The sequence below is a fragment of the Zonotrichia leucophrys genome, chromosome 5 (genome assembly GCF_028769735.1).
Source record: "Zonotrichia leucophrys gambelii isolate GWCS_2022_RI chromosome 5, RI_Zleu_2.0, whole genome shotgun sequence".
NCBI classification, from domain to species: Eukaryota; Metazoa; Chordata; class Aves; order Passeriformes; family Passerellidae; genus Zonotrichia; species Zonotrichia leucophrys.
The window spans coordinates 21,339,028-21,362,415 of record NC_088175.1 but is presented as its reverse complement, the minus strand read 5'-3'; the positions used below and the strand labels follow the sequence as shown (position 1 = coordinate 21,362,415).

At 35.8% G+C, this 23,388-nt stretch overlaps 1 protein-coding gene across 1 annotated transcript in view; it reads left to right on the top strand.

Annotated features, from left to right (window-relative positions):
• AKAP6 (A-kinase anchoring protein 6) overlaps positions 1–19,049 on the top strand; it is a 258,767-nt gene extending 239,718 nt beyond the window's left edge. The window contains exons 14-15 of the mRNA XM_064713383.1: positions 8,695–12,158; positions 17,235–19,049. Coding sequence (XP_064569453.1) covers positions 8,695–12,117 — 3,423 coding nt within the window. The 3' untranslated portion in view covers positions 12,118–12,158; positions 17,235–19,049. The remainder of the gene's footprint in view (positions 1–8,694; positions 12,159–17,234) is intronic.
• The last annotated feature ends 4,339 nt before the right edge of the window (positions 19,050–23,388 follow it).

The window sequence follows — 23,388 nt, the reverse complement described above, 5'->3', positions numbered from 1 at the left end:
CTGCATGAAAGACTTAGAGCTCTATACTGCATATTAAAAACACTTCTACTGATAACATTCATACTAATAGCCCTGTGCCCCTCAGTTATTACTTTGTAAACTCTTAGTATTTATTGGACTTTTTGTGCCTCACCAGCACTGAAAATAGTCATTGTGGATAGACTGAAATCTTCAACTCATGCTTTGATTTTGAGCCCAAATTTAAGCTGTGTAACATTTAAAATAAACTCACCTGTAAGAGAGGAAAGTTGAATAACGGCAATATAGTGATTTTGTAACAGTGAGTTACTCTTTATTGTAGTATTTTACTCTGTGTAACTAAGACAGACATGTATAAACCCCTCACAATAGCAAGGTATCGTTGTCTACTACTTTGGCTTTTTCCAAGGGAATTTCTACCAAGTTTGCTTATATCAAATAATTTTGCAAGTGACCAGACCAAACAGTGCACTTGAGACGCTGCACAGGACTTATTCAATGTACTGGCTTAGATATGAAATTCCAGTCCTTTTTTTCCAGCCAGCTCCAGAGCTGTGTTGACATCTATTATGTATAGAGAGAGGTATAAACATCATCACTTACCAGAAAAGGTGAAAAGAAAATAATCTGGAAGTTCAAAGATGAGATGATCTTGGTGAAAGAGCTCTGCCTACCTAGGGACTGCTTATATTTGGAGATTAGGCCAGTGTTTCTATATTGCAACATTTCAAGAGCAGCTTTGCTTAGATATAGGCTGTGTAATGGCAAGGAGCAATTGTGCTGTTGTGGCCTCAAAGTGCTTACCATTGTAATTTTGATTCATTGCCAGAACTCCCTACCACTTACTGACAGCTGTGGTGTTTAACTTAGCACTTGGAAATCCATAGGTGGGCAGACTGTGCAAGTACTTGTAATATACAGTATTCTTCTAGCCTTTGATTTAACAATACTTGCTTATTGTCTCCCTTTGAGTTGATATCTTAAATTTACAAATGATGAATCAATCACTTCAGGAAATGCCGGAACTGAAATTGCAGAGAAATTGCATTGAAAATTTAAATAAGGGGGACAGGGAGTCCATTCTCATTGATAATGTGAATTTGGTGGTCTCTCACCTGATTCAGAAGAAGAAACTGATGATAGGGATGGGTATTTTTCATGCAGTCCTGTTATTCATAAATAATAGATAAAGTCTCCCTTTCCAGTATACTGGAAGAATTTTTTATTTAGAAATTGAAGTCTCTATATTCCAGCTCTTTGTGAGAAAACTTTCTTTCTAGGTTTCTTCTAAGGTCAAGCTCCCAAGGGCTTATGTCCTGCTCTTTTGTACCTTATTTCTGTCTATGTTTCTATGGTGATTCTCACTCTTCAGAGTTTTTCACAAACCGTCATTTCTACTGAAACAAAGCTCTTTAAAAAGCCATGATTTTGGTGTCCTGATGTGCCTGCTGTAGATTGGAGATGCCTGTTGTATCTACTGAGTCCATTCATAGCATCCACTAAGTTGTTCTGGTTTAACTGAGAATACACTGTTAAAGGAGTACCAGTTCCAATGTACATGATACTAAATTGAAAGTATTATTAGCAGTTTGCAGACCTCTTAACTAGTACAAAGAGAAAGCAACAGTGATACTATTGTCCCACTTTGCTTTGTTGGTACCAATTTTTTATGAGCATCTAAATGTGGAATGCAATTCATTTGGCATTAACATGATGTTCCACAGGTTCCCTGGTTTTTCTGGATGTTTTATAGTCTTAACTATAAAGAAGCCATTTGGGTCAAATTCTGAGACTTTGCATGAATGAACTCCCACCAACTTGCATGGGCATGTACTGAGGTGTGGTGCCAGGATTTGCTCTGTTCTGAACTATGTGTGCAGGGAAACATTTTGGATTTAGATAAAGCCAGGAGTGTTTTTCTAAGTTTCATAAAGGGCTTGTGATGGATTCTTGAACAAAGAAAAACATATATTTCTCTGAAGTAAAGGTGAGATATGAAATGACATTCAAGGGCAAAAAATCCTGTCATGTAACCTCTTGACAGATGAAAAGAAAGCTACAAAGCAGTAAAAACAACAGTTGGTAAAATATATCATGTAGCCAGGTTTTCTCATCACAAAAAAAAAGCCCAAATACACAACTTGGGATATAGGTCTGGGACTGTAAACCTATTTGGATGACAATATTACTCAATATAAAAATGTTATAGATGTTCTTCTTTCTAGTAACATCTAAAGGGATTCTTCTGCAAATAAGAAACAAAGATGTTAGAAAGGATATGGCTGCAAAAAAAAAAAAAAAAAAAAGAGGCAAATGCTTCTGTAGAGGATGGAAAACAGATAATGGGTAGGTCATTAACAATGATCCTTTGGACACAGAGCAGGGACTGAACTTCTTGAGTCCCCGCTTTTGCCTTGATCTGTGATCAAAGTTAGTTCCTGCAGGCCTTCTGCTGACATGGCTCACCTTCTGTTTCAGCCTGGCTTGTACACTCCAGTGTGATGTGTGAGTGGAGTGTGATAGAGAGGCTGGAGCCTTTCACTCTTTTGTCCATCTGACACTGCAGGCAGCTTACCAAGGGAGTTAGAATACCCTCATAGGACTCCTATGCAGGCTCAACTGACCCCAGAATTTTACCTAGCATCAAGTGACATAGAAATGGCAGAAGAATGCTTAGAGAATGGACATTTTCCCTGACTTCTAAAACACTTCTTCTACTAGTAGGAGTTAATAGTTTTCAGCTGGGCTACCTGTTAAAATGCCACTGCAGTTATTTTACCTGTTGCTTAGAAGATGTGCCCAGAAACCTGCTGCCATGATAAAGAAAATTACCTATTTTAAAACCTAGATATGAAAATAGTAGTCCTATAAACTGTTATTTCTGAGCATTATCAGAGAACTTCAAACCTCCTCATAGAGACCTGAGCAGAGGTGGAGTCTCTGTTCCCAGCTTATACTGAGACCCTTGCAGGTGACATCTGTGGCTGCTGAGGGCAGAGGCGAAGCCCGTGTCCTTCCCATGGTACAGGACTCTGTGCATACAACCACCCATGTAGGACCCTGACACTACCTGTAAACATACATGACCCCTAAAAGAGCAGGAGGAACTCTGCATGTGCAGGATTGAGCATGTAATGTCATCGAGAGAGGCAATAATAACTGTAAAATGCAGTAAGGGATTACCATAGATTTAGTTCTTATTTTCTCAGGAAATAAATGCATACTTGCTTTTAATTGCAATTGTAACAAATACGTAAGTTCATGTATGTTTTTTCATGATCTGTGATAAAGCATGCTGCTTCCATATATTCTGAGAATATATTGTAATGTGTAGGCCACTTTGGTGTTATGCACAGGGAATATTATGCATATACATATGCTTATGCATATTAAAAATTGGTGTTAGGAAATGAGGATAGTTTTTTGATGACTGTGATATAGGGAACACCATTTAGAAAATGAGTTTAAGTGAGGCAGAGGTGAAGTGGCACTGTACACTACTATTTCCCTCAGCAGAAGTACTTGGCATGCTTGCATTTTTCAAAAGACAAAATCATGTTTGTCTTCCTTGAATGTGCACACATTCCTGGAGGTGGGGGATGGTTTTCTGTCCTTTTTCTTTTTTTCCCTGGCCCTTAAATGTAGTTGAGATTGGATAATTTGGCCACAGCAACTGAAGGCTATGTTGCAGGGAAGGAGGAAGAACAGAGTTTGTATTTATTATTGTAAAAGGTCTTTTTTTTTATGTTAATTCTTTTTAAAAAATATAATAGTACGTAGGGGTTACATTACAGGCCTGTTTCACCAACTCAAAGTATCTGTACTGGAGTAGCACATGCAAATGAAGCCAAAACAGAGAATCATTGTTTAATGTAATTTGCTTCAGAAAAAAGCTAAACTATTCTTAAGTAAAAAAAAAAAGAAAAAACAAATAAAAAATTTCATTTTGACACTTTTCCTTAAAGAGCGTTGGGGCTGAGGAAATATCTTTATTTGGCTTAATAACCTTATTCCTTCCCATTAACATTTTCTGCAGAGTAACTGGTTAGCCATTAAACACCAACTCTACAAGGATTTAAGCACACACCTAATTGTGCTCACAAGAGTTGTCCCACTGAAATGGGAATGCTTTCCTGAACAAAATAGTTCTGGATTCAAAGTAGGAATAGCTAAAATCCTTAAAGCAGCACTTTCAAATACATTAGAATTAATTTAACCTTTCACTCTTCTGAGTCTATAATTTGATTGATTATTCACTTAAAACTTTTCATGCAACAATGTATGCTTCCTAAGTGGTGTTTATCTAGTGGAAATATGCAAAAAATAACAGTATGCATAATATTGTGCATATTTTGATTCTTATTATATTGAGATTTTTTTTTTATTTTCTTGGTCAAAACTATTTGCGGTTTCTTACATTTCTTACTGATCTTAGAGATCTTCTCTAAATGTAGTGGTATTTAGTGACTTTGTAGTGTTAGAGACCACTCAGACCTACTTTAAACCTACCCATTTTTAGAAAAATTAGATATACATTTTTACTTACACATTCTTTCATATATAAAAAAGTTTCTGAATTCCAGGAAATTTAGTGCCATCAACCTGTATCACAATAGTTTTTGCCAGACAGGACAGGTACCTTTGCAATGTTTTGCCACAGACTCCAGCAAAGCCAGGGCTTAAGAGTCAGCATAGAGGGCTCACTCCATTGAAATGTGATGTTCTGTAGCACACTCCAGGACTCTCTTTAAATATAGTCTGTCTTACATGTGGAGATCAGCATGTCTGTCTGGGATAGACCCCTTCCTTTTTGGGCATTTGCATTTCAAGAAGGGATTATAGAATCACAGAATCATACAGTCAGAGAATGGTTTGGCTTAGAAGGGACCTCAAAGATCATCTAGTTCCAATCCCCCTGCCATACACAGACTCTTTTCACTGGACCAGGTCACTCAGATACCTTGATCCAGGCTAGGTAGAATATCCTCTGGAGTCTTCCTAGAGAGTCAAATTCTCTACGAAAGACATATTCTTAATTAACTGAAACAAAATAAAAAACATTCTGCAGTCTTACACAAGTAAAACTTTCCCAATTGGAAATGGAAGTAGAAGATTCATCTACTTTGTGTGGAAGATGGATTGTACAATGCTATACAGTTCACTCAAATTTAAAACATGGAAGAAGAAGCAGCACCATATTTCCCAGTAAAGTGAGCAAACAGAATTTATCTCTGGCCCTATCTGACATTTATCATTTGTACCCTCCTCTGTATAACACCAAGTAAAGCATTAGGTTGGGGAATTTTAAACATTCTGTTGGCAAAACCTAACAATCTATTAATAACATGATAACTCTAATCATCCAGCATCCTACCTCTGCACTGAGCAGCCTGAAAAAGAGATATCTGATATGATAAAAATGGTTCCTAAAAATTCCTGGGATTTTACCTCACTACTGTTGTCAGGGCAAATGTCAGCTGGAGTGACACCACCTTCCATTGTTCCCTCCAGAGATTTATTCCAGAGGCTATGGTGTGGCACTTCCAAAAACTACCTCAATCTCTTCCTTGTTTGAACAGTTCACTAAATTTTGTAAAAAAAATATAGGGAAAATATATACCTGTACTAAAAATGCCAAATACAAAATGTGTATGACTTAAGCTGAGTGGTTTGTTTCAAAGTTAAAACTTTTCCTGTATTTTGGAAGGGCTGCCATTGTAGCTGATAACCACTAAAGTTGTACTTCAAGGGATAAGATATTTATAACTACAGTAGTAATTTACTAATATCAATTTAGTCAGTTCCTTGGAGAGAGAAAGCTATATTAGTAAAATGACCATATCTACATAAGAGTCTTTGCGAATATAAGCAACAATCAGAAGGAAAATAAAATAAAACAAAACTAAATAAAATAAAATAAAAATTTTTAAAAATCCCCTGCCATCAAGCTAAGCCTGCAAAACTTCTGAGTATATGCCAGGACTCAGAAAAGCATGTGCATTTTAAGAATAAAAAAATAGGCTTTGAAGTGGGGAGCACTTAGTGAAGATGAATGGGCTGAGGTCACAACTCTACATGTTTTATTGTTTTAGTCCATCTGACTTGCTGAACAAACAAGCAGCCAAGTGCTGATTTACAGAGGGAAGGTTATCTTCCTGACCAATGAGGACCAAATGTTTTGTTTTGAAACAGAATCAGATTCTATGGAACATAAAATTCTTGGAACCTGCTGCTGATTTCCTGCCTTTAGTAATTTCTTCATGCAGCTGCCAGAAGCTTAAAACAGTAAAATCAAGCAGTTTAGGAAACTTCCCACAGCAATGTCTTCCTAATGCTGAGCATGACAGGATTGTAAAACATGACACAGAGAAAATGAGCCATTGAATCTGATTTCTTTTTTAATCTAACAGGTTTTCAAATAATTTCATTTTCTTACATTTTACTTAAATGTTACTTAAGGGTCATCTACAGCTGGGAAACTGAGTTCAGCTAAGTACAAACCAGGAGCTTTTATTAAAACACGGCAAACTGGCAAATCCAAATAAAGATTTCTGGACTCCACAATGTACAGAACTGCTCTGATAGCCATAACTGTCTAGTAAATGTGTGTTTTCGCAGGAATTTTTCTTTAGCCAATGTCTCTTGGGGGAAAAAGAAAGAACTCTAGCAAAGGTACTCTATAAAATCTTTGAGGTAGGTAGATTCACAAAGAGACTCAAACCTTCAATATTAGTCATGACAGATTCATGAAATACCAAAGGCCTCCTAACCTGCCAAGAATGAAAAAAATTCTTTCACACTTGCAGTTCTGCCCATTATTATATGTGATCTCTTAACACAGCTGCAGGACTCAGGGACCTACATTACAGCTAAGCCCAATGAAGCACGAGCACATAGATTTATCTTCGATGGAGAGAGTCTTGATTTATCAAATAAGTTAATAATCACATCACCCCGATGAATGGTGGATAGCTGCCCAGTTTGGGGGAAATAATTCCGCCTGATTTCCGTTGATTGTTTTAGCCTTTTGTTTAGTGGACATACTGGGATGATATAGCCTTGTTTCTTGCACAGAAACAATGCCACCTATATCCATAATTAAATAGGCACTGGAGCAGAGATTTGGCACTATCTGTGTCTGTGTCACTTGCTGGTTAAACATGCCAAACACAGCACTGCAAGACAAAAATCTCCCATCTATCTATGACCAAATTAATATTTGCTTTATGCAAAATGATACAGGACAAGAAAGCTTCTTTTAAGAACAGCATGTAGGTAGGGCTTCTCCTGAGAGAATAGCTTGGTTCATATCACTTATGCCCGGTCTTGCGAAGTGTCCCAGCCCAAAATCTGTGTCCTAGCTATGGAGCTCACAAAAGGGCTGTGAAGCTTTAGTTCGTACTTCAAAGAGAGTTTCCAGCTGAGAATTGAAGTCAGAAGTACGTGCCTTTCCCTGCACAATTAGCCTTAGCTGAGTCTTGATGAATCTAAGTCAGTAACTAAGTTGTGCAGAACTGCACTTTATTGGACTTCATTTTATCTGCTTTATATTTGCTGGGATTTGCTCTTGCTGTTTGGCATCATGTCAATGCTGTATTTTAAAAACATCACTTGCTCAAAGAAAATTGGAGAAAGCAGAAGATCAGAGTTGAGAGATTTCTTGGAAGAAGTGTTTGTGTTTCTGGATACAGTGATTACTGTTCAGCTGTTCAGATGATTTAAACTAAACAGTTCTACATTAGTCAACAGTTCTATTACAAGACTCCTTGTAAAAGCAAAGCCTTCTGTAATATGGAGGCCTCTCAAGAAATAGAAAAATAAAGTGAAATTAATTTGTGCTCAACCTCCAAATCAGGGATCATTTCAGTCTTATTTTCAAGGGCTTAAAGTGGTTTGGTACTGTTGGCCACTTGACAAATCACATCTGAGTAAGAAAATTTGTCAAGGTATTCTTCCTCTTCCACACATTTCTAGAAGGAACAATTCTTGTTATCTCATGTTCTGAGTCATAATAACAAACATTACTGGAAAGTTACAAATATGTTAAAAAGAAAATTAAGTTTCTCACACTTTTTTATCAGTCAGTCCTTTTTCAGAGTGGACATTATTCGAAACTCATGTAGCACTTGATCTTTCAGCTGAACGTATCAAATTCATTAATCTTACTTACTGATCATTTGTACTGCTTTTATTATCAAGTAAAGAATAAATACAAATTCTAGCAAAAATTCATCAAGACTTGTGATCTGTTGTTTTAAGGCTGACTACAGAGAAGTTTGTTATAAACATTTCAAAAATCCTTTCATAAATCCTTTACATCTTAACTATTTTAAACTTAAGCAGGCTAAGAAAGTTTTTCATATATTCAACATAATTGCATATTTTTCACTAACACACTCCTGTTGTGATTCCAAGTTAAAAACTTTATATCTATAAAATGACTAACCACAATTAATATATTAAGCTGAAATTTCTGTATTATATTTTGACAGCAAATAAAAAGAAACAAAGAAGTCTAAGAAATCTTTGAAAATGTAATTGGTTTCATTTTAATTGATCATTTTAATAGCACACAAGGCGTAACAAAATTAAAAGCCTATTAGTGATCATTGTTCCAAAAATGCACTTTACTTCCATTAACTTACATTATTTTAGTGGGAGCACATTTAAAGTACAGCTGTAAATATTTTTAATCTTTGACTTTTTCTTTTACAGGAGCCTCTAAATGTTATTGATCCCAGTTTGATGGATCTAAATGGTCCAAGTGAAGATGCACTAGAATGGGATGAAACTGACATAAGTAATAAGCTCATCAGTATTCATGAAGACTTAAGTGATCCTGATCAGGAGCTCAACAAGGATGATCTAAACCAGAAACCTGCCTCAGAAGAATGTGGTGATAATAATGTGAATGAGGATGAAAATATCAGTAATCATGGAATTCCTCTTTATTGTCCCAACATTACTTCCCCTCCAAATCCTCACATCTATCAGGTCTATAGTCTTCATAATATTGAATTATCAGAAAAAAAACATATCCCTTTTTTGAAAAAAACATCCAGACTCTCCAGTGTAATGCAGTCTAACATTTTAAACAAAAGTCTCAGTAAAGATTCATCATTTTCATCTACCAAATCCCTGCCAGATCTGATAGGAGGTACCACATTGGCAAAACCATATAACTGCATGTATCAGAGTGGGAACATAAGCAGGCATTCTGAGAGTGAGAGTGGGATAGTGAGTGAATGTGATACAGAAACTACAAATAATTCAGAAATTTTTTTGCTAAATGATATTGAAAGCAGTCAGAGTAATCCTGAAATTGGGCATGTGGAAATCCAAGTGGAAAATGTAATAAAACCAAAACTAAAGCAAGATGAAGAAGATCATACTAGTCTTTCAGATGATTTCCAGTTGGCTCCTTCTGTATGCTGTGGAAGTGAAAATGATGAGGATTTGGACAGCATTACTATGTCCAACCCTGGTTGTCCAGAAGAATTGCAAGGAAAACATGATGTGTTTACATTTTATGATTATTCATATCTTCAAGGCTCCAAATTCAAATTACCAGTGATAATGAAACAATCACAGATTGAAAAAACACATACAGAGGGTAGTTTGTTTCACGACTTTTGTTTTGACAAGATATCTGGTAAATCCGAACATAATTCAGGAGAGTCACAACCAGATGGGTTTATTCATGATCATACTCTGGCAAGTATATGTGGAGAATCAGATCCCAGTTCTGGTAAATCTGTAGAAACAGTAAAAAAATTACCTGTTACAGAGAATACAAGACAGGTTTCCACTTTATCTCATAGTTCTTCTTTAGAATCTCTGTCGGTAGTAGGTGATTTGTTCAGCTCAGGTATTTTTAAAAGTGGAGATGGTCTTCAGCGTAGTGCCTCTTTGGAGAGCTGGCTGACTTCCTACAAAAGCAACGAAGATCTTTTCAGTCATCATGGCTCTGGAGATATAAGTGCAAGCAGTGATTCTGTAGGAGAGCTCAGTAAAAGGACATTAGATCTTCTGAATCGTTTAGAGAATATCCAGAGTCCTTCAGATCAAAAAATAAAGCGCAGCATCTCTGATATGACACTCCAAAGTAGCTCTCAGAAAATGTCTTTTACTGGACAGCTGTCTCTAGATATTGCATCTTCAATCAATGAGGATTCAGCAGCTTCTCTCACTGAACTCAGCAGCAGCGAGGATCTTTCTCTTTGCTCTGAAGACATTGTACTACACAGAAATAAAATACCAGATTCAAATGCATCATTTAGGAAACATCTTAATAGATCTGTAGCTGATGAGAGTGATGTCAATGTCAGCATGATTGTTAATGTCTCCTGCACTTCTGCTTGTACTGATGATGAAGATGACAGTGATTTGCTTTCAAGTTCCACCCTTACCTTAACTGAGGAAGAGCTAGGTATCAAAGATGAAGATGACGACTCCAGTATAGCAACTGATGAGGACATTTATGAAGAATGCAATTTAATTTCAGGACTTGATTATATAAAAAATGAGCTCCAAACCTGGATTAGACCAAAATTTTCCTTGACAAGGGAGAAAAGAAAAAGTAACCTCAGTGATGAAATTCAGCGCAGTAAAGTTAGTAATGAGACATCAAAAGCCACAGATACATTAAGCATTGAATCACTGTTGAATGGTTCAGTGCAGAAAATATCGGAAAATAACGGCAATAGTAAGAATATACCATGTGATCGTGGAAAAGGGACAAAGAGTCACCCAGTGAAAGACATTTCTCAGGTTGTGAAGGATCAGCTTGTGGATGATATGGAAAATGGCAATGTTGAAAATACTTTTGGCAGGCAAAAGGAAAGTCTTGTTAGTGTCACAGCAACCCCCAAAACTCATGCATCACTTGATGTCAGAGAAGCTGAAAATGAGTGTGGTGTCTGTGAAGCATTTACAGACAGTTCAGATGATTCACATATGGATGGCAAGGAGACTGTTCTTTCTTCAGCTGGATCCAGGAACCCTCCAAGAGAATGTCAAAGTCATCTTCAGCCTGATCATCACTCTGTTGCTTCCTCTCCTGCAAAAAAGCCTTGCCTTGAATCTTCCTCAGAAATTAATTCTGTAGTCATACAAGATACAGCTTTACAGCCATCCTTACCTAGTGGTCAACAACATAGAATAAACTCTACTGAAAAACTTCCTGATTGCTGTGCTGCCTTGAAATCCAGTGAAGCAGAATGCAACTCATCAGCCAATGGTTTTGATATGTGCTGTAACTGTGAATCTGCTGATTTTGATAAAAAAACCATGGAAGATGGCTCAGTACACAATTTTGTCAGGGAGATAATAGACATGGCATCAACAGCTTTGAAAAGTAAGTCACAACCTGAATGTGAGTCATCTGCTCCAGCTTCATTAGCACAGATCAAGGAAAAAGTGTTAGAACACTCTCACAGACCCATCCAGCTAAGAAAAGGGGACTTCTATTCTTATCTTTCACTTTCTTCTCATGATAGTGACTGTGGAGAAGTAATCAAATACATCGAGGAAAAGAGCAGCACTCCTGTGCCACTGGACTTCACAGATGAGAGAGAAGATATTGAATGTTTCTTTGAAGCCTGTCCCGAGGAAGAACGGGTTGAGCAGCAGCAACAGTCTATTTCTAATCGTTCTCCTGAAGCACAAGTTGAGCAGCAGCAATCTATTTCTAACCCTATTTCTGAAACATCTGCAGAGTCACTAGGTGAAGTGCCTCCAGAATCATTAGAGTTAAAAACTTCTTCTGAAGGTAGGGATTTATCTTTCTTATGTGGGGATGACAATGATATAAATATTCCAAATACTAACAAAAAATGTACATCAAGTAATTCAAAAAATGCTGATGATAATTTGCTGTTTTTAGATGGACGAAATGAAAGTTTGGAAAAGAATTCTCCAGAGGTTAGCACTAAAAAGAGTAGTGCAGGAAAATCACCTGGAACAGAAGATAAAAAAGGATGTGTTGCTGCTTCTGAAGAGGCCTCAGGTACAGAGTTTCAGATAAAGCCTGGCCATTCACAGAAAAAGGATGGTTTACAACAGAACAGAAAAACTCTCACTTGTGAAGAAAATCTCCTCAAACTTCATAAGGAAAGACATATAAATATGCACAGATAGAATGTAACCCTCTCCAGGCACATAGATTATTCTAAAAACAGGTATGTACTCTACAAGTTGCACTTTTTTTTTTTTTAACTTTTTTTTTTACTTTTCTTTTTTAACTTTTTTTTTGTACAATGGAAGGAGATGAATCATCAGCCAGGGCTTCTGTTTCATGATAGTGCTATGTCATTTGTTTTGCTTACACTATAATCCCAGTTTACATGCCACTAGTCAACAAATGCAGTGAATACTAATTGCTTTTTGCCCTTTGGCTTTGCACTGACTGGAGCTGCTCCCTTCTGGAACAAGTCTGCTATCTTGCAGAACCTGGGAATTCCTCCAACATAATATGTCAGTCTCCATTCCATCCTCAGCTGCAAGAACCAGAAACCATTCCTGCTCATTGATGCCTTTCTCTGCAGGCATCTGGTCTTAGGAGGGGTTCAAAAGCACTTGATAAAGCTAAACTACCAGTTCTACAAGAACTACTTTGTTTGACTAGTGAGTTGAAGTTCTACAATATTTCTAGACAAACCATGAGGAATGGCTAAGCAGACTGGAGAACAGAGAGATAATAAGTAATCTCCTGATGCCAGTTAACCATTATTTTAATTCAACAAGCCATTATTAAGAACAGAATTATTACAACATAGCATTAGGTCAAAAGCTGAGGTTTCCAAAACAACAAATCTTTACAACATCATGAAAGTATATAATGTGAGGGTAATGGACATGGAAACTCAAGACTGTCCAGTACCCAGCAGTACTGCAACCTTCGGTTCTCTTTCGTGGTAAGCATTTTGAAACATGAATAAGATGATGGAACCTAAGGCAGAAAGGTGGTCCTGATCTCTACCAGTATTTGAAAGTGGTTCAGATCTGGAATTTATGACCTCACATAAATGTTGAACAATTGCTGCACATTTAATTATGGACGAGGATCTACAAAACCACTTTTGGGTCAGTTCCTAGCATTCAGCACTGCTGTTTTCAGTCTCACTAGTTTGGTGACCCAAAAGCCAGCACAGCTCTATCAAATGCCATTAGTCTTTGGAAACACTCCTCCAGCAGACCACAGCCAGAACAGCAACTCCAAATGCCAATCCAATTCCAAATGCTGCTGCTTGCCAGAAGTTGTAGCAAGGGAATTTACTATAAAAAACAAGGCTAAGCATGGGACAGATTTCCTTGAGGAGTTCTTGAGTCTCCACCTCTGGAGATTTTCAAAATTCAAGTGGACGTGGCCCTGAATAATCTTTTCTACCTTTGAAAACAGCCTTCCTTTTAACAGGAGGTTGGACCAGTTGATGTTCAAGTTTCCTTCCAACCTAAATTATGCTATGATTCCAAGATGTTGGCAGGAGAAAAGGCTGTTATTCATCACTGCCCATGGAAAACATTAGTACTCTCCTATGGCAAACTATGTAGCTGTAGCAGAGGATCACATATGATTTGTACAAAATAGATTTATTTGCTGCTCTTAGAGATCTAACTTTCTCATTTTTTTATTTTGTTATGTTATATTTCTAAGCTTTGGGCTTTCCATTTATTGGTGGTTTACCCAGCATTCCCACAGTCACATATATATTTCTAGCAAAGCCTTTAGCTTATGACAGCAATAGTCTACAGCTTGCTGCTGTCTCAACACATCTCTGTTTGACTAATGCATTATCTTGGAACCATCATAGCAAAGAGGATATGTCTAGAATGTTTTTGAAATAGGCCATCATGACCTGCTGGTTGCCAATTAGGTTAATACTTGGACACATCCAAACAATTGGAGAAGCAATGGAGATGAACTATGAATTGCAAAACTCATAGATAATTCTATGTATTCTAGAATTAAATTAAATTGATTATGTGTATATAGAAGTCTCTATTTGGAAATTGAGATGATGACAAAAGTCTGAGATTTTTAACAGAAACTGATATAAACATAAGCTTTCCAAGTTATTGTTTTGCTAGTTTTCTCATTTTTTCACTCATTTTTATAATATTATTTTGAGGAAGAATATGTGCTGTAGTGAGTGTGATTTTATCCTTGTTCTCATTCTTTCACTGATAATGACATGTCTTTTCAATTTGTTAGTACTTTTGCTCTGAGGATCTCAAAATACTGCATAAACTTATCTCGCTCTTCAGAACTTTATAGTTATTTGCATGGTAGCCAGATTTTTTTTTTCCATAAGACTGGAAATGAAAATATGCAGTTTGTGTGAGTTCTAAGATTGGACACAGAGGATAGGTTTAATAAAAAAATGCCCCACAATGCAATAAAATATAATGCAAAATCTGGATACAACAACTTAATAGGGTTATGTTATAGCTTCCACTTTTGCCCAGGGGCTGACAAATTATTTTAAGAGAACAAAGCTCTTCACACTACATTCCCACTTTTTAAATGTAGGAAGATACACTCGTTCTTAACTTGTACATATAGCATTACTTCCATGGAAACTATGTACTGTATTATTCCCAGTAGTAAAGTTCTAGGATACATATAGTTTATCTCTGACACACCAAAAATGAAAATATGAGCTGCTAGGTTTGGTTTCACTAAAGTCTGAGCTCCCTTCCCCCATCCACAAGCTTGATGCTTTAACTTCATCTCTCATGCTATGGGGAATGAATTACAGAAGCAATCTATCCTAATTTGTTAACTTATTCAAATAACAGTTATTATACTTAACTATGCTAAAGATTATCTTTTTGGTGGCAGATTGTTTATTTTTTGATGAGGCTAATTACTGATTTTCCAAAGGTAATTTACATTTATTACTAATACATCTTTTAAAATGTGACAGATAAATGTTGTTCCCATAAGTGTATTATGAAAAAAGTTACTATTTAAAAACACATTATTTAATTTGAAAGATAAATGGCAAACACCATTATTTTTCCTGAAGCACCTGTGCTGTAAGCTCATTTAAATGTGTAATTCCATGTGTAGCTGCAATACTTAGAAAAAAATCTATACTATATGTGTACCTTAAAAGCATACTGAGAATTCAAAGCTGAAAAAGACACGCTTTCAAATGTGGGTTGATTTTGTACTGTTTTAGTATTTACCCTGGCTTTACAGGGGAATAAAACTGATAGTGAATAAATAGTTTTATCAAATAGTGAATGAATAGTTTTGTCAAATGTTGCAGTCCTGTTGTTTAACAGTGTGCTACAAAAAAAAAAAAAGAACCATTTGTGGAAAAATATTATAATTCTATGGGCAGATTTGAAAATCTCTCTGACAGCACTGACTACTCCTTCACATGAGCTGACACAGAGTTCTTCAACAAAGGTGCTCATAAAGCTGCACTGATTTTATTTCTCAATTAGGGGTCACCTTGAAAGATCTATCTGTACATGAGATCATGTGATCTTCTGCTGCCACTGTGACCCATGACTCACCAATGGGATGGGAACTTTTAGTTACAAATTCAATGTGCATAGAGATCAATGCATTTAGGACATTTATGTGTTCTATCCAAAGTCTTTTATAGAGGATGCCTTAGAATTCTGTGTGTAATTTGTTAGTTCTTACAAGTAAATAAAAGCTATTTCCTTACTTCTGTATTTTAAATTTAAGTTTTAACTTAATTTAGGGGAAAAATAACTTACTTGCACTTAAGAAAACAAAATTGATTTTATTTGACAGTGCTGCAATATTAGATAGAATATTCTGCCACTTACTATCACCAGGAGAAACCCAGCACTGGTGCTCAAAGCGTCTGACTGTTATTTCCTGCTCAGCAATAGATATTTTGTATGACATTTTCCTTTCTTGTCTCATTTTTTTAGCAACAAAATAATGAGAATAATAATCAGTGAGACCTATGAAGAACAGCCTATTTATGTAAAAGTATTTTGAGATCCACAGATAAAAGACGATACATAACTGCAAAGGACTGTTAGTTATTTATTTCCTACAGGAGGAAAAACCCCACATTTACTTAATAGTTAGTATATAACAATTTACTTTTAGAGACTGGAACTACAATAATAATCTAAATCTTTGCTTAATTTTTTTTTCTAGAGATTTTTATACGGAAGTAAATAATATAAAGTTTCTTTATAGAGTTTAAAGCAGTCTTGACTTTTTAGCGCCTTACAGTACCTGACTTTAAAAAAGCTAAATAAACAGAGAATCTTGTATTGAAATTTATGAATTACATAATTTTTGAAAAATCCATCAGTGAGACTTTTCTTACTCATGCCAGAATTGTAGAAACCTTTGATACAATCTGCCACTTTATTCAGATCAGTTCTTCATTAATATCTAAACAGACAGTTGAGCTTTTCAATATTTTCAAGTGAGAGTATTTCTTGTATAAATGGGGAAGGATGTGGTCAGTTACAACAAAGAAGATCAAAAGAGATGGTAACTGGATAGATCCAGATATTCCTGCTTAACTTGGAAGGCACATAATGCATGTCTGGAGTGCCTCCTAGGAAATGCCTATGAGATGTACTTTGCACTAATCTTTGAGCTGTATTCTGACAGTTATTTCTTCATAATTCTCATCATAAGCCCATGCTCTTTGCTGAATGGTTTTACCATAAACTCTGAGCTGGATAATTCTATAGTAGGTGAATTTAACTCATTGCTGGTACTAGAAGTGTATAAATAGTTATTTACAATTTAAAAAAGCAGGGATGATACTGACAATTCTATTCACAGACCACTTCTGTGACAGTCTTTTCCTCTTCTCCATTGAAGTTTCACTATATATGTTTGCACAAATATTAAAATAATTGTTAGATAGATCTTTTTGTTGCTTGACTTTTGAAAGTTTCCATGTTTCCATTGGTTGGTGCACTTCTGTGTGCTGGAGGTAAGTTCACAGGTAACAATGAGGATATGATCCAGGGAAAAGGTCCAATGTGATGAACACCCTTGTTTCTTTAGAAGCAAAGTCTTTATGAAAATCAGTGACTTTTCTACATCAATTAATTTTTTCACATTTACTTGTACCTCAGGCTGTTAAAAGTAATTTTTTGCCTACTGTATGCTTCTGCATTAAAGACTCTGGCATGTGACCATTTAATGGCTATATATTATTGTTCTGGAAGACCTATGTTTTGCAAATAAAATTTCATTTTCTGTAACCTACTATTACTTTTCTGTTTCCTTTTAGAAACTTGGCTGCAATTCAGGTGCAGGTTCATCCTGTAAACCCTGGGATGACCTCCAATTCCATTGTATCACTGCCCTTCATTAAACTGACTCCCAAGATAATTTTTTTTTCCAAATGTAGTTTGTCCATGTTGGCTTTGTGGTCAGGCTGCATATGCTAGTCCTATTTCAGTGATCATTTTATCTTGTAGCAAGGCCATTTGCCTTCATATGGATTCCTCTCCCAAGCTACCTCTAATGACCTCCCCTTCCTAAATTGGATGCTCCTGTACTACTTACCACTGGTTCTGTTCTTTAAAGTACTATGGAATTCACAGTCAGTCTGGTTCATCTTTTCAGAATTGTACCTGTCAGTACTCTTCTATTTTATGTATCAAATTTAATATTTATCTGTATAATGCATAAGTTTATTGAAACTATTTTGCTCTTAAAGTGACTATTTTGTTGGATTGCAGCAAAAAGAAGTCATTGGTCCTCCTGATTCAATACATCTAAAAATTAAGCAATTTAAATAAATGGCATTTTATTTATTTAATTTAAAAATTTAATCTATGCAACACTTCAAGAAACAACTACATAGTGTTGTATATTAGAAACTGTTGACATTCTACTGAATTAAGTATAACATTTTGGGTTTTTATGCTTCTTGAGGTGGTAATGAGAAAAAAGTTTTTAAAAAATGTGTGCCTTGCTGTATTTCTTATACCATTTATTAAAAAGCTGCTTTCACAGTAAAATTATGTTGGTTTGAAAGGAGGAAATAGCAAGGTTAAGATGTGTGAATAATTTCTGTATATATGTATAACCAACTGCAAACATTGATGTATAATGACAGTATAAAATGCTTTCATGTTTGTGATGTCCAGTGATGTGGAAATTATAAGCCTTAAAACCATTAGATTGCATGGTAATTAGAATTGGCACAATAAACATAGTTTATTGGGGAAAAAAATGCAGAATTGGTGATCTGTTTTACCTGCGTTCCAAGCAATGCTTTATCAAAATACCAAAGAATATGGTTTTCTTTGCAAATATTCCTTAGAGATATACAACTCTTTAACTGGTGAAGATTTGTATTGTCTAACTCACAGGTAAAGAACTTTGTCTTTAAAGATTCTATAGGTCTTTTGGGCCAAACAAGGAGATACAAATGTTTAGTTTTAATTGTTCATCAGCAACAGTTTGTTGTCCAATTCTTAAAATTTCATTCATTTACATAATCATATTGAATGAGTTCTATCTAGATGCTCTAGCAGTTGGCTGTTTTGATGACTTAGATTGTACATTTCAAGGGCTTTTATCTTTTGCTAAAAGATATTGAGTGGCCAGAAAAAGCCAACCAGCCAGCTTTGTAAGTTAACTCTGCAAACATGGCATTCATCTCCTAAAAACACTATTGGGAAGGAATGTCAGGAAATTTAAGACAAGCAGTGCCCTCTGATGCCACCTTTAATCATTATATTTCCAACTATATAAACGTTTTTACAAAAAGCTTCAGCATTCCTCCTTTAAAACATGGACATCAGTTTGACAAGCTTAGCTGTAAGAAGAGAGAAGCTACACTGACCAGGAGATATATTCATGCAACACTGAAGGAACAGATATTTAAGAACAATCTCATGTTTTCCAAAGTATTAACAGCTTCCTATTACTGCAAAAGGGAAATTATTTGTCTCTCAATTTAAATTTCTACAGTGTAGCCTTAGGCAAACTATGAGGTTTGTAGGGCAGCAGTAACAGTGCTTATCTTTAAGTATAAGTAAGAAGTATTTATTATATGAACATTTTGAATCTGCAGAGATTTTGCACATGCATATCTTTTATCAGGTATAAGTCTAACAAGTTAACCAATTATTACCTAAAATGTATAATTATATAGCTGAATACTACTTTATTGTATTTTAAATTTATATATATATATATAAAAATAGTCATTCAAAATATAACTCCTAATTTTATTTGCAGTGACAATTATGTTTATTTATGAGTTATCTCAACCATGATTTTTTAAATGGTCTTGACAGAGGAATTGAGTTAATAATTATTCTTCTTTTTTCCCCAGTATTTTCTGATTTATGCTATCTTTTTTTTAAACTTACTTTGACTATAGTCATACCTTGCACTGTGACAACAGGCAAACCAATAATTCAGTGGCTTTTCAGATCTGTCATCTCACCCAACAGACTGTGCATAACTCCATCAATTACTTGTACCATTCTATTAGGCCATTTGCCACAAATTCACTTTTTTCCTGGGGGAAAACAGTATTACTTGTCAAATCAATAAACCACGTATTCATCATACAATATCTGGAATACTATGTGGTCACAACTCAAATTTCTGTGGTTCCTCTCTGAGAGATTGGAACATTTTAATTTGACTGGTAATCCCACATCTATATTATTTGGTCTCATGAGATAAAGTTACCATTTTTATGCTTTTTTGGCTAGAAAATTTACTCTTTTACAATTTTTATTCTCAGAATTGACTTTGTTGTCAATAAAAATTGATTTTTAATTGAAACACTGATATATATATTCCACAGGACTGTTTCCTCTCTTAGTGTAAGTCATGTTTATGGCCATATTGTGCTGGAAGTTCATGCAATTTCCTAAAGGAAAATGTTGGTATGGTATAAAACTAATGTTGATATACCAAGAGTACCTTAAGATCAGCCCATGCAGAGTCCTGTATAGAGTCCTCATTCCTGCTGGTGAAATTCTTTTGTGGCAGAGAGGAATGCTGCAAGCTTTCTGCAGAATTTATTCCCTACTAAAGTTCCACAGGCTGCTTTTTATTCCACACACTCCCAGGCTCATGCTTGAACAACATCTGCAATGTGTGAGGAGGCCATTTGACAGCAATGGCCCTGACACATGGATCTCCTTTTCCTCCCTGCTTCACATTTCTCCCACAGAGAGCCAGAGCTCTGCAGCTCTAAGCAAAGGCATTGCACACTAACACTAGTGCTAAAATACATGCCTGGGACTATAGTTAAAAACATTTTTTTCACTCACATTAGTTTTAAATATGGATAAGCCACGTCCTCAGTCTCTCTCACTTAATGGTTTGCATTTTTCCCAAGGTAAGTAAAAGATTTTTAGTGATACAATGCACCTATGCAATACCACTGTACTGGTAAGAAAGTCAGGTGGTGTCTCCACGTTCTTATGGTTGTTTGTGCTGTTCATTGTATACAAGTGTACACATCAGCATGCAAGCACATGAAAATACTCTCAAATTGTTCCTGTTTGGTTGCAATAAACTCAAATAAAGAGTTGCTGTCATTTAGACAACATCTTGACCTTCCTCCTTGGTAACAGGAAGCACAGAGGACATAGCCTTCCACACCACATATTTTAGCATTTCATTGCAATTCCGTGTTGATGAAAACAACATATTTTGAATAACATGTATCTGCTAAGATGTCTGCTTTTGGTTCTTTGGTCCTTTTTTATTTGGCCAGAAGACATTGGGAACAATGTTGTAAATTTTTCTGTGCTATTGTGCACAGGAAAGGGGTTATTAATGTTTAGGCCAGACTGTACTTGGCTCAAGAGGATTAACAGGGATGTCAAATTCTTAGCCAAGTCAATCTCCTCCACTGACAAGTTATAACAAACGTATTCCTAATAATAGCATCACTTTGAGAGGGGTTTTGGCCAACAAATGACATCTGATCTATTGCCTTCAGTGCTGTGTGTCTGATTTTTTCAGAGTTGCCCTGTCTTTTATGCCTTTTCCACCAACCTCAAAAGCTTACATTTTTCATATGATCACTGTTTGCTCAGTAAATATATGTTCATCTTTAATATTAGAAATGTGCTAAGGACTATGACATAAGTGAAGTTGGCATCATTTAAGTCTGTGTACTGGAGGAATTCTAGGTGCTTCAGTGCTTTAAGAATGGAATTTCCTTTGCACTAGAAGGCAGAATTACTTTACTTCTGGTGAGTGGAGAAATAAGCTAAGTTAAAACTAAAGTTAAAATTGTATAAATTAGTAATTTTAGATTACAAATATTACTGTGCTATCATAGTCATTGTCAAACTAGTTATTAAAATTTACAGTTATATAATGATTACCATTAAATTAAATATGAAAAGAAACAGATAGGTAAATATTTTTACCTCTGCCTTATGTTGAGCCCATGTCTCTGTGGCATTCTGGAAGTGGAAGGGAAAATAATTTTTAAAACATATGAAATATTTTAAACATTTTTCTTTCTTTTAATTAGTGTAAGGATGTTTTGAATGCAGCAAGGACCTAGTTGTAGCTTTTTCCAAACATTATGAGAGCGACAGGGAAAGGCATATTTCACAAGATTTCAACAGTGAAAAAGACAAACCATTCTTGATACACTTCATTTATAGAATGAAAAAAAATCAGACTTAGAAAGAACTTCTATTGAACATCAACCATATATTCCAAATATTTTCTTTTTTTTCCTGGGGAGATAAGTAGTACTGAAAATAATATGCCCTTAGGCAAGGTGGTATGTCAATTTCTCCTACAGGCTGTGGTGCATATATACGTGAAATTCTGCTCTGTAGCTCTTGAATAAAAAACCTGATCATAGAATTCACTTTAGAGGCCATGTGTTTTGTTGTTTCTTCATAAGGAAGTGGACCAAATTTGGGCTGAGGAACTTCTGCCTCTAACAAGCTTTAAAAAGAAATTTTAGCATGCAGATTTTAAATAATACACAATGGCAGACAAAAAAAATTATAAAAGGAAATGAAAACAAAAAAGCAATCATTGTATAAACCCTAGTAGTACCTGTCACTAGTTTAATCAAGAATATTCCAACTTGAGTAGCATTATTATACTTCTATTTACTGATCATTATTTATCCTGACACACTGATGTTAGATAAATCTCTGCAGTTTTTGCTTTACTTACCTCAAAATAGGACTTTTCAAAGTGCTGAAAAGGTTATGGAAATGCCATTTCAATGGTTGAGATGGTTGCATGAATCAAAAAACCCTGACATAGTTCTCTTGGGTTGCTGTCTGTGCCAGCTGAGCTGATCAGTGCTGCTTTTGGCCATATTTTGTGGAGGCAAAGCCTTTAAAGAGCTTTTCATGCACATAGACCTCAATTTTCCACTATTAATATGACGACTAAAGAAAGCTTCCTCTGTAAGGAGTTTGTCTTAAATGACAACATAAATGTTTCTCATACTTTCTGCTGGTCATTGTATATATTCCTGTACCTTATCCCCTGCTCCTCAAGCTGAACCTTTCTCCACTCATACCTTTTCTTCTTGCACAGCTCAGAAATTAAATGAAGTGTTTTCAACTTAAGTTTGTAACAGACAGTTTAAAGGTAATGCTTTAAAAGATGGGCAAGTGGCACCAGAGCCATAGTGGCTTGGAGTGAAGAGAAAGTGGCTGGTAGGAGGAATTCTAAGGGCTTCAGTGCTTTAAAAATGGAATTTCCTTTGCAATGGCAAGCAGTATTATTTTATTTCTGGAGAGTGGGGGAATTAGCTAAGTTAAAAGATGAAGTTAGAATTGTGTAACTCAGTAATTTTAGAGTACAAATATTACTGGAGATGCAGGATGCTGAAGCTGTGCCAAGTAGACTGGAGGGAGGATTCAGATCAGCAAATGTCGTGCTGGCTGATAAAAGAAAAAGAAGAGAGAGGCAGAGGAGGAGGTGGAGCTTCAAGGATGGCTGATGGGAGCTAGCTTTGGTTAAAGTATTTGTAGAATAATAGGAGCATACACTGTTTTGAAAGAGATTTATCTGTATTGCTAGACTTGTTATTGAAACTGTAAAGTGATACTATTCATGAATACTCATTTTTTTGAATCTGCCGTTCAGTTATGCCAAGCATATCAATCAGGTGTACCATTGTCAGTTAATTAACATTTGATTGCATTAAACACAGGGTGTTGAAGAGGAGGTTTCTTCTCAGAGGGGGAGGGGTATCTGTGTGATTTCTTTGGAGGGGGAGGGATGTGTTCTTAGTAATTATTGTCAGCTGTGAGAAAAGTCAAATTGTAACTTGTTAGTACATATTTTTGTGCCACTCGCCACTCTTTATGGCCAAAGTAAGATTGGAAGACAAAGGCAGCAAGTGCATCAGCAGATTAGTCCTCAGCCATATAATATACTGCATCTGGAAAGGTAAATGTTGTCTGTGTAGA